This window comes from Lynx canadensis, chromosome A3, assembly GCF_007474595.2.
Source record: "Lynx canadensis isolate LIC74 chromosome A3, mLynCan4.pri.v2, whole genome shotgun sequence".
In the NCBI taxonomy this organism is placed as follows: domain Eukaryota; kingdom Metazoa; phylum Chordata; class Mammalia; order Carnivora; family Felidae; genus Lynx; species Lynx canadensis.
Window position 1 is genome coordinate 102,652,661 of NC_044305.1, and position 12,752 is coordinate 102,665,412.

A 12,752-nucleotide genomic window follows, 5' to 3' on the forward strand; every position below is an offset into this window, starting at 1 on the left:
TGCTAACTTACTCCTATTGGCCTCAGTTTCCTCATCTGTAGCACAAAGGAAGGATGCCCTGCCTGCCTCTCAGAGTCTGGCTGTGGGGAGCCCCACTGAAGGCTGGGCCTCACAGTGCCTTGGAGAGTGTGAGGAGTTTGGCAGGTAGGTCTAACTCTGTACCGGTGGGGCCGAGGAGAACATCAGCAACTCAGTGCTGGGGAGACTCTGGATTTGCTGCTATAATCTCTGAAGAGGTAGGGAATCCAACGCCTTCCACAGGAAACTTCGTCTCACACAACAAAGGAGACCCTTGATAAATTGTCTGACATGAGTCAATGACAGCAGATATTCCATAGTCTCATGACGTAGAACAAACATGGTGACTGGCCCCCTGACTCCCGTCACCCTGAGGAGAGGCCAGAGGAAATCCAGTCACCCATCCAATGGCCTCACAGTGAAAGCTGTTTACTGGGACAACCTGGAAAACGCCCAGTGTCTGTCAGAGTCCTACCCTCGGGGGGTCCACCTTAACCCTCACCAAACGGGACTTGCCCTCAGCAGCACCCCCTCCCACTAATGGAGGACTCAGGTCAGAGGACTAACGTCATGCCTGAGAAACTGAAGCCAATGCTGGTTGGGGGAGTAGCAGGCATGCCACACTGGTGTGGGACGTTGTGGAGGGGAGGTGGTATGTGTGTTCGGGGAGGGTGTATGTTCAGGGAGGGAGCTCTCTGTGCTTCCCATTCAGTTTTGCTTGTAAACTTAAAACTGCTGGAAGAAAATAGCCGATAAAATTTTTTTAAAAAAATGGAACCAAATGGAGTCTTCCTGGGTGGGGACAGGGAAGGGAAAAGCAGCTCACGCTCTAAGAGTGGTGTCTTTTGACAATTCTGTGAGGATACTATGTAGACGAGAGCGTTAGTAAGCCTCAAATGAAAAGGGGAAATGGGTGACCTTCAGATGGGGGAGAGGAGAGCCAGCAGATGCTTCTTTTAACACACTCACCATATGCTCCCTACCAACCAGTATCTTATTTTATTTTTAAATTTATTATTTATTTTTTTCAATGTTTATTTATTTATTTTGAGAGAGAGAGAGCATGGGCAGGGGAGGGGTAGAGAGAGACAGACAGAATCCCAAGTAGGCTCCGAGCCATCCGTGCAGAGCCCGATGTGGGGCTTGAGATCATGACCAGAGCCAAAACCAAGAGTTGGATGCTCAACTGACTGAGCCACGCAGGCACCCCCCAACCAGGGTTTTAAAACGGGCCCCCAGCAGGAGGCGAGGTAGGGAGAGGCCCGGAATCCACTTCGGGACAGGGTGAGGCGTCGGCAGGTGGGGATGGGGACAGAACCCACAGGTGAAGGGCCCGAGTGTTGCGTGTGACCCTAGTGGTGCAGATGTGGGGACCCACCTGGGGGGGTGTCTGGGCCCACTCTGTTCACAGAGTTCTGCAGTGCAGCCAGCCGGTTCTTCATGTTGCGGATGCCCTCGGCGAAGCGCGTCTCCTGGCCCTTCAGCACCTGCTGCAGCTGGCGGATGGCCGTGAGGAGCTGCTGTTTGTTGAGACAGTTCTGGGGAGAGAAAAAGTCACCACCACCGCCACCACCATGGCTGCTTCAGTGCCATGAGCTCGCTCTCAGCTTCCAGAAGCCACCCAGACCCCTGGGCCCCAAACGCCCTAGTGGCACGATGGGAGAGTGGCCTCCCAAGGCGTCCCGACATCTGGTGCTGAGTTAGGTCACCAGACAAAGGTCCTGAGCACACATATCCTAGCGCCAGATCGCTTCTCAAGAAAAACAAAACTCCTGCTTTTCAGAGCAAAGGGCAGAACTGATGATTCCAAATGATTGGGAGGTTGAACAGCAAACCTAAGTGCCTTATGATCAGTAGTCTTACTTCAAAAGTACTTCCTAATTCTTCACTCTGAATTAATGCTCTGAAATCTGGGCTTCATGAACTTTTTCTTTCTTTCTCTCTTGAACAATTTTAAAAACAGATGGATGATAAAACATAAACCAGTCAAACCAGGGATGCTCGATGGTTCCTGTACTTTAAAAAATGTAACAAGGCAAATAAAGAAGAAATTCAGTAGAGTTAAAGAAGCATTCGATGAAAGTCAAAGTCCAGTTATAATGGTTTTTAAAAAGCTTACAAAACAGGGGCGCCTGGGTGGCTCAGTTGGTTAAGCGTCTGGCTTTTGATTTCTGCTCAGGTCATGATCTCACAGTTTGTGAGTTCGAGCCCCACATTGGACTCTGCTCTGATAGCGGAGAGCCCGTTTCCGATCCTCTGTCTCCCTCTCGCTCTGACCCTCCTCCACTCGTGCTCTCTCTCTCTCAAAAATAAACAACTTTTTAAAATCCTAAAAAGCTTAAAAAACAGAAAAAGGTGGCATGTGCTTATCATGATAAAGACTATCTAACCCAGCATCACACTTAGTGATAGAAACCTCAAGGTTTCCAGTCTCAATTGCCCTTTAGAGTCAGAACATGAAAAGGAGTAAAGAAGGGACCTTCTTTACAGTAGGACCTTGGCCTTGGGGGGAGTCCCATGGGGTCTGTGCGTTCCCTCAGCCTGGCCTTATCTAACCTGACTCATATTACCCGCACGGAACAAAGGAGAACAGCAAGAAGACAGTGAGAGTTATCTCTCGGGATAGGCTTATGGATCATTTTTAATTTTATCTTTTATACCTAATTCTTTTCTACAGTGAGTACTGGTTTTACAATTTTACGTAATTTTCTCAAAGGGCGCAGGGCGGCTGGGAGTCATGTGGCCTCCGCAGCCCGGGTGGCTTCCAGCCTTGCCAATGGCGTGCTGCCACCACGGTGGAAACAGAGCCGCTGCCGTTCTCCCAGGGCGGCTGCCAGGCCAAGGCACCTTGGGGATTTCACCAAACAGATGACTCACTGGCCCGCTTCAATGGATGCTTTTGACAAAGCTGAATCCCCAGTTGCCCCTGGAACTCGTTAACCCATGGGGGCTCCTTGGTCTCCACCCTAACTGGGGCCTGACTGGGCCTAGCCCCAAATGCAATTGCTGGGAAGAGAGGTTTTGTTTGTTTTCCTCCCTTCTCCCCCATTGTAGTGATTCCCACGCAGGCTCTGGGGCACCGGGGCAGCGAGTGACCTCCTGCAATCCCCTACCTGCCCAGCACCACACACCATCCTACCCAGACTGGGTTTCCCACACCCACTTCTCCTCCCTTAAAGAAAAAAAGAAGAAGCTGCTTATACACTGGATCTTAGCCAAAAGGCTAAGATTAGAAGCTGCTTTTATAGATGGCTTCCTGACTGGGGTGCCTGGGTGGCTCAGTCGGTTGGGCACCTGACTTTGGCTCAGGTCATGATCTCACGGTTCATGAGTTCAAGCCCAGTGCCGGGCTCTGTGCTGACAGCTCAGATTCTGATTCTGTCTGTCTGTCTCTCCTCTCTCTCTGCCCCTCCCCGCTCACACTCTATCTCTCAAAAATGAATAAACGTTAAAAAAAATTTTTTTAATTAAAAAAAAAAAAGATGGCTTCATGTGTTACACTTGTGAAGTTCGTCACAGTTGACAAGGCCATTTCTGCTTCAAAGAGTACTGCTGGCTGGTAGCACGCCTGTGAAGGCCTGGGATTGTCTCTATTTCACAGATGAAAATATATGGGCTGAAACTCAAGCAGCGGTCCCTGAATCATGCAGCTTAGGAGTGGTAAGGCCAAAATGGGAACACGGATGACGTCCATCCCAGAGCTACCACCCCCAGACCCCAAACCCTCGGTTGCACGTGCCCCAGTGGAGTGTCTTATGCCCTGTCTCATTTGTTCTTCACACATCCCTCTGTGGTGAATGATCTTATCGATTAATTTGCACTAGGAGCTGATATGCTGCTATGTTGCTATGACCTGAGCAACATAACCCACAGGAGTGGAGTTCTGGCTCCTGTGCAAGTTTCAGGTCAGGGAGCACGGGCAGTGGGGACAGGAAGCAGGGCCAGAGTGGAAGAAACATCCCTGACCACACTGAGCCCGGTGAGCAGCTGCCTCCCTCTTGTACAAGGTGGCCAGGGCCCTGACATCTGGAGAGGGCTCACTGGGCCACAGCTGCCCCAGGGGACACAGAAAGGCTACATTCTGAAGTGGGGAAGAGGAGATCAGTGCCACGGCCTCTGCCAGGGGCCTGGGTTGGTGCCGTGGGGCTCCTAGAAGTAGAGAAAGGAGAACATAGCAGGTGGAGGAAAAGAGGCCCGGGTTCCACTCGGCCGCTGGGCAGCCAAGTGTGTCTAACTGGCTCCTGGGTCCAGGCACAGCTGTCCTCTGCTTCTAGTGCACTTTCCGGAGCCCTTCCCAACACCCACACAGTGGACAATAGGCACCAACCTCCTAAGTTCTCACCTCACCAGTCACAATGGAAAAACCTTCAAGACCAAGCACAAAAAGACCTCATCCCAGGAGGGGAGGCCGATGGAAGGGTTTCAGGTGGACTTGCTGAGGGAAGATCTCAGAGCCCTGGCCCATCCCTGCCTCCATCCTCACCGGGGTGATGCTAACAGAACAAATTGGTGTAACAAGGAACTCTGTGAGGCCAGAAATAAACCCATGTGCTTATGGCCAATTAATTTATTTCTTTATTAAAAAAATTTTTTTTAATGTTTTTATTTATTTTTGAGACAGAGAGAGACAGAGCATGAGCAGGGGAGAGGCAGAGAGAGAGGGAGACACAGAATCTGAAGCAGGCTCCAGGCTCCGAGCTGTCAGCACAGAGCCGGACGTGGGGCTCAAACTCACAGACCGTGAGCTCATGACCTGAGCTGAAGTCGGACGCTGAACCGACTGAGCCACCCAGGTGCCCCATGGCCAATTAATTTATGACAAAGGAGGTAAGAACACACAACGGGGAAGGGACAGTCTCTTCAATAAATGGTGCTGGGAAAACTGGACTGCCACATGCAAAAGAATGAAACTGGATCCCTACCTTACACCACACACAAAAACTAACTCAAACTGGGTTAAAGGCTTGAACTTAAGACCTAAAACCATAAAACTCCTAAAAGATGACATAGAGGGTAAGCTCCCTGGCATTGGTCTAGGCAATGATTTTTTTGGGCTTTAACACCAAAAGCAAAGGCAACAAAAGCAAAGATAAACAAATGGAGCTACATCAAACTAAAAAAGCTCCAGCACAGCAAAGAAAACCATCAACAAGATGAAAAGGCAACATAGAGAGTGGGAGAAAATATTTGCAAATCATATATCTGATTAGGTGTTAGTATCCAAAATATGTAAAGAACTCATATAATTCAATAGCAAAAAAACCCTATCTAATTAAAAATGGGCAGAGGAACTGAATAGACATTTTTCTTTTTCTTTTTTTTAAAGTTTATTTATTTTGAGAGAGAGAAAGGGCACACACACATGCATGGCAGAGGGGCAGGGAGAGAGGGTGAGAGAATCCCAAGCAGGCTCTGCACTGTCAGCACAGAGCCTGATGCAGGGCCTGAACTCACGAACCTTGAGATCGTGACCTGAGCCCAAATCTAGAGTTGGACACTTAACCGACTGAGCCGCCCAGATGCCTCTGAACGGACATTTTTTTTTTTAAAGAAGATATCCAGATGGCCAACAGGTACAAGAAAAGATGCTCAATATCATTTATCATCAAGGAAATGCAAATCAATACCACAGCGAGATCACCTCACACCTCTCCGTATGGCTAGGATCAAAAGGATAAGAAATAACAAGTGTCGGCAAGGTAGAAAAGGGACTGCTTACTTGTGCACTGTTGGCGGGAATGTAAATTGGTGCAGCATTGTGGAAGAGAGTATGGAGGTTCCTCAAAAAATTAAAAATGGAACTACCATATGATCCAGCAATTCTATATCCACTGTATCCAAAGGAAACAAGATCACTCTCTCAGAAAGACATCTGCAGCCCCATGTTTGTTGCACCATTATTCACTCTAGCCAACATATGGAAGCAAACTCAGTGCCCACCGATGGGGGAAAAGATTTAAAAATGTGCACATATATAAAATGTGTATATATATATAAAATGTGTATATATATATATACACACACACACACAGATATATATACATATATATGTGTGTGTACACACACACACACACACACACACACACAGTGGAATATTACTCAGCCATAAAAAAGAAGAAAATTTTGCTATTTGAGACAATATGGATATACCTTGAGGACATTATGCTAAGTGAAATAAGTCAGACAGAGAAAGACAAATACTACATGAAGTCACTTATATGTGAGATCTAAAACACCAAACAGATTGGTAGTTGCTTGGGTTGAAGGGTTGGGGGGGAGCAGAAGAAATGCATGAAGGGGGGTCAAAAGGTACAAACTTCCAGTTATAAGATAAATAAGTTCTGGGGATGTGAGGTACAGCATAATGACTACGGTGAACAGTACTGTACTGTATATTTGAAAGTGGCTATGAGAGGAGGTGTTCAAAGTTCTCATCACAAGAGAAAAACAACTTGTAGCTCTGGAAGGCGATGTTTACTAAACTTACTGTGGTGATTATTTCACTATATATATATAATATATAATATATAATAATAATACATAATATACAGAAATATATATATACTGAAATACATATATATATATATAGAGAGAGAGAGAGAGTAAAAAAATAAAGTCCCTAATATTAAAAATAAAATAATAAATAAAAATAATAAAAAATAAAGCCCAATATTAAAAAATATTATTTATTATATTAAATACTATATTAAAAATAAAGTCCCTAATACTAAAAATAAAAAAATAATAAAATAAAATAAAATAAAATAAAGTCCCTAATACTAAAAAAAAAAAAAAAAAGAAAGAAAGAAAGAAAAGAAAGATCCTTGTGTTCTTGGCAAGCCAGCAGGCCGGGTAGGGGCCAGGGTGCCAGGGAACAGACAGAATGACTGTCTTTTGACATGAGGTTTGATGGGTCTGTATGGCAGTTGCTACTAACAGGGGATTTTCTTGATCCCAAAGTGCTAGAAATGGATCCCTTGAGAGCCACCCTCAAATCTGTTGCCTGGAGTGGGACTTTGGCACAGGCATGACTGGGTTCATCTGTAGGGCTGGGCGATGAGGCTGGAATCTTTACAGACCAAGTCAAGGGCTCAGGAGGTCTGCATTATGGGAACAAAAGAACACAGGAGGGGGGCTGAAGAGCTAAGTGTTTTCCCTTTCCAAACCGAGAGAGAATGATTTATCATTTTGCATGATCATAGAAAGCATACTTCCTGCAAAACAATTCAAAATACTGAAAACACATCAAAACAAAGAATAAGCAAGTCCCATGATCAGAGACAACCACTGTTGACTTTCTGTCTGTTTTGAACTTGGATTAGATGCACATGCACACATATACCAGGGTCATCTTGCACAGGCTGGACCACAGGATGCAGGTTCTGTATCAGCTCCCTCTTCTTGGCACTGGCTTGTGGCATTGCGTGGACGTCAGAAAGCACAGTTATCATCAAGGGACCCTGGCCCTCGATTTCACTTCTGACCCCAGTGCTCTCTTCAGTCTGGGGAAGGGGCTCCACTTGTCAGCCAGCTTCCCCCCCACACCCACTGCCATCTCCTGCTCTGGGCTGAGAGGGGCGGAAGCATGGAAACAAGTCCTTTCCTCTTTGCAAATGTAGCCCTTGGCAAGGTTGGGCCGAGGGGGCTGTGAGGGCCTCCGGGGCCGGGGGACAGGAAAGAGGCCAAACCCTCAGGAGTCCGCCACCTGCATGGCAGCCTGGCACTGGCACAGCAAAGCTTGGCTTTGGGCAGACCCTTCCCATCTCAAGGTCTCAGACCCCAACTGCAAAAAACAACCACAGGCTCCACATGCCTTTTTATAGCCCTCCTCCCACTCAGGTGGGAAGGCCCACCAAAGCCATGACCGGGCAAAGGTCAAATCCAGATGGGGCTGGCAAGGGGAGGGCTCCACACAGGGAAGGGAGGGCATACCCCAGTGGCTGAGGAAGTCACCACGTCGGGGTCCCCACTTTCAAAGGTCTCTTCCAGAGCCCTCAAGGGGCCCTCATTTTTAATGTTTTTCTTTATTTTAAATTTTTTGATGTTATTTATTTTTGATAGAGTAAGCAGAGGAGGAGCACAGAGAGGGGAACAGAGGATCCTAAGTGGGCTCTGTGCTGACGGCAGTGAGCCCGATGTGGGGCTCGAACTCATGAACCTCAAGATCATGACCTGAGCTGAAGTCGGACGCTCAACCGACTGAGCCACCCAGGTGCCCCATTGTTAATATTTTTCTTGAGGAGATCCCCTCAAATGGTTTAAGTTTCCATCCCTTTGAAAGCTTGGCTCCACGCCTGGCTTATGCCGTTGACAATAAATAACGAAAAATAGTTTCCATTTCTTTGAGTTAATAATTTCTTTGAAATGGTACCAAGAAGAGACATGCAGAGAAACTCTTCCATCTTTGAGGAGAAAAGACGAGGATTTACGGTGTCCGTGTTCAAACTCTTCAAATGGGTGGGCACTTCATGCCACTCCATGCCAATGGCAGTATTTGCAGGGAAAGACATGAGCCAGTGAAAGAAGTAGCAAGAGAAGTCACCCCGCCTGGCTGTTCCCAAGCTGGGGTGGAGGTGGCATAGATGGTTCTGGAACACACAGGCCAGTGCTGAGAGCCAGGAGGGTGGGGGCTCTGGTCCGAGGGTTCTTGGAAGTAATGCAGCCATCAAACCATATTCCACCCTCCCTGCTACCCCCCGGGGAAATCTTGCCCACCTTCTTCCCAACCCATTCTCTCATAATATTTATTCTGGAGGATCTAATGGACATTCATCAGAGCTTACAACACTCCCTTTCTCTGAAACTAACCAGTGCCCCAGTAGAGGTGGGCTTCCAGCGCCATTTTATACCTCAACACCCTACCTGCTGGGCCAGGTGTGGACAAAGACAAAGGCTATATGCATCCCCCACCCCAGCTCACCCCATCACTATGCCAGAACCCAGAAGACCTGACCCCTGCCACTACATCCATGCCTTCTGGCCATTTGGGTTCAATTTATAAATGAAATTCGAGACCCAGAGCCTGCTCTCAAGGCACCTAAGGGCATGGGTGCAGTTCCAGGGGTGTGCGTGGTTGGGGGGGGTGGTCTTTGAGGCTTTTGTTCTCACATGACCTGGCTCGATGGCCTTTCTTACGGTGACAGTCTTGAGACAGTGACAATCCCCGAGAGCCACCTCGCTGACAGTAGAACCCCGAGACCCCTTCAGGTGGCCACGGATGACCCCTCAGACCTCAGAGCGGCCGTCTCTTGAGCTGGTTTCTTCTAAGCCACAGCTATGTGTCATGTCAGCATTTTGTTAATGGGAACACAGATGTTTTGATGCCATTAGGTCTATGAAAGGACAGAGCACACTTGCCAAATGTGTGCCTGCTAGCCAAGGCTTGAAGCCCTCCGCGTCTGAGTCATGTCGGATTTGTGCATGTTTTGTTCTCCAGAAGTTATTTTAATTTTAGAGCAAGTCAGAGGCGGGTTATAACTCCTTCCCCTTCCCTCATCTCAGTGACCTCTACCCAGCACCCCAGAAGAGGAGAGAAAGTGGATGCTTCTGGGGGAAGTGAGTGAATTTTGCTTGGGGGGTTGGCCAAGGCCCTTGTCAGGCTTCTCTAGAGAAACAGAACCAACAGAATGCACACTGTGTATGCACACAACCTATTGAGAGAGACAGAGGATGAGAGGCAGATTTATTTTAAGAAACTGGCTCATGCAGTTGTGGGGGCTGAGAAGTCAAAATCTGCAAAGCACGTGGCAGGCTGAAGACCCAGGGAACAGTTGATGTAGCTTGAATCCAAAGGCAGTTTAGAGACAGAATTCCTTCCATCTTGGTGGCTCTTGGTCTTTTGATGGGGGCCCACCCACATCATGAAAGGCATCTGTTTTACTTAAAGTCTCCTGGTTTGATGCTAATCACATCTAAAAACTACCTTCACAGCAACATCTAGATCCTAAGCGTTCGATCAAATATTCGGGTGTTTTGGTCTAGCCAAGTGGACACGTAAAATTAGCCACCACAGTCTTCCAGCTGAGACTCCTTTTGGAGCTCCAGACCCCTGGGTGCTCAGGGCATTTGGGGGTTTATGCTGGCTGTCCATAATTCTATATTTACACTCCAATCCCCCATCTTGTATAGTTTTTTAAATGACCACAGAAGCGATGACAACAGAGGGAATCCAGAGCCAGCACCGTCACCACACTTTACACAAGTAACTCGTTAAATGCTCACGACAACGCCAGGCTGTGGGCACATTATTACACCCACTTTATAGGTGAGGAAGCCAAGTGGTCGCTTGGCCACGGTGACACATCCAGGATTTAAACCCCAGCATGCCTTCTCCAGATCCTGATGTAACAGGATGACTGGGTCTACTTTAGAGAGGGGTCCATGGAGAGCCACCAAGAGCCCTGCCTCCATCCGCCTCCTGACTCCTCTCGTTTTACCACAGCCCCTACCGGCCTTGATGGCCCCCTTATGGACACCCTCTCAGCCCACCGCTCCCCTGGCTGCTTTGCATGCTTGAGAGCAGAAAACCAGTTATGGACAGCTGGGTATCCTCCTCACTGAGCAGAGGCTCTGAGCTCAAACTAGATGAATCAACAAAGGAATGAGTGAATGAGGGGTGAAGGAATGAAGTGTGAGGCCAGGACAATCGTATTCATCTCATCACCCAAACCTGCCTTATTCTTTCACCTGCCTGCTAATAACTGCTTGCTGCCTTGCTAACTTTTGTCTAGTTGCCACACCACCTGTAGACCTGCTTGTGCCTTACCGGCACCGGCATTATCTTCAGCAAACATGACGCCCAGCCCAGTGGAGAGCTCAGCTCACACACACATGCACACACACACACAGAGCCGTGCCACACAACCAGCCACAGTCTCCTGCTGGAGCCCACCTGACAGTCAGGCCTTCCCCTCACCTCTCTCCACAACCGGAGGACCTCAGAGCCTCAGAAATGGGGCATGTTATGCAAAATTTAATATAGTGTTTCTTTTCATTCATTCATTCATTCATTCATTCATTCATTCAGGATTCCACAGATATTTACCAAGTACCCTACTTCACATCAGGCACTGCTGTAGAAAACACAGCCATCTTGTTTGTTTGTTTGTTTGTTTTTTTAACGTTTATTTACTTTTGAGACAGAGAGAGACAGAGCATGAATGGGGGAGGGTCAGAGAGAGGGAGACACAGAATCTGAAACAGGCTCCAGGCTCTGAGCTGTCAGCACAGAGCCAGACGCAGGGCTCGAACTTACGGACCGCGAGATCATGACCTGAGCCGAAGTCGGCCGCTTCACCGACTGAGCCACCCAGGCCCCCCCCAAAAAAACACAGCCATCTTTATCTCAGTCAGTCCTCCATGCAGCCCTATTAGGTGGGCACCATTATCTCCATTTTACAGCTAGGGAAACTGAGGCTAAGGGACACCCAGTCGGAGGATGGCATGGCTACCTTATGCACCACACTGTGTCTAGCCCATCCACTCAGACAGCAGGTTCTGTCTCTTTCTTCAGCCTACGAGAACGAGAATGAGGGTCTCAGAGAAGGCCCCCTGTCTGCTGGTGGCCCCTCTCAGTTCCCCTGGCTGTCCCCCTGCCACATACATAGACCCTTCAGGAAGGTTCTTGCTGGTTGTTGGTTGCTTCAGTATGTGGTATACATGTGTACTCATGTTCACACAGGACCCCAGAGTTATGTGACTCATGCAAATCAACATCTGGGTTTTACCAGAAAACCAAGTCTCCTGTGGTTGACTCCCTTGAAGAGGGGGAAGAGAGAGGATGGAGCGGACAAAAAGCCTGGTCCCCACAGGCAGCATGGGCAAAGCTAACGGGACAGATAAAATGGCTGCTTTGAGCTTGGGCATGGTGGGAGATTCAGGGTCTTGGGATTCGTTATTCTTAGAGTAACAATTAGCCTGGATGGCTATGAAGGCTAATGCTTCCAGTTCTTCCTACCCTCACTAGTCAACAAGCCCAAGTGTTTCTGAGTGGGCAGGCAATAGCAAGACTGGAATGATCCTCTCCGGACCACCACAAGTGTGTCCTACCTGCTCTCCCCATGTCCTTACCTTCCCTATGATCCATGCTTTCCAAAGACAGAGGTCAGAGGCCAGAACGCATCACATACTCGCCTAACCCCCAACAATGGCTCCCTACACATGGGAATAAGGCCAGCTCCCTTACCGTGGAGCTGGGTGTATTTGCTTCCTATTGCTGCTACAAAAAAACATAAACTTGGCAGCTTAAACCAACATAAATTTATTATCTTACAGTTCTGGAGGTCAGAAGTCTGACATGGGTCTCACTGAGCTAAAATCAAGGTCAGATTCACAGGTTCTGGGAATAAGAATATAGACATGTTTGGGGGGGGTCATTATTCTGCCTACAGAGCCCTGTGTGATCAAGTTCAGCCACTGCCAACTGTGCCCAGATCGAGTGCCTTCCTCTGTCTGCTGAACTCCGGTGTTTGGACCTCATCTGTGTTTCTCCACACACCTCAGCAAGCTTGTTTCCATCTCAGGGCCTTTGCACGGGCTGTTTCTTCTGTCCAGAAATTCTGCCCCTGGTCCTCAGAAGTCAGGCTCTGTATTTCCACTTTCACTTAGAAGCTCCGTTATCTGAGAGTACCTGCCTACTAAGGGTACAGTAGCCTCCTGGCCTCCCTTCAAAACAGTACCCCATTCCAGTTACCTGCCTTCTGATACTTCTCACGTTTCTCTTGTTTTTCTCTTCC

General features: G+C 48.1%; 1 protein-coding gene across 1 annotated transcript in view; it reads right to left on the reverse strand.

Annotated features, from left to right (window-relative positions):
* Nucleotides 1–12,752, reverse strand: part of FBLN7 (fibulin 7) — a 49,483-nt gene that overhangs the window by 23,727 nt on the left and 13,004 nt on the right. Inside the window, exon 2 of the mRNA XM_030311137.1 lies at nucleotides 1,397–1,556. Within this exon, the coding sequence (XP_030166997.1) occupies nucleotides 1,397–1,556 (160 nt within the window). The remainder of the gene's footprint in view (nucleotides 1–1,396; nucleotides 1,557–12,752) is intronic.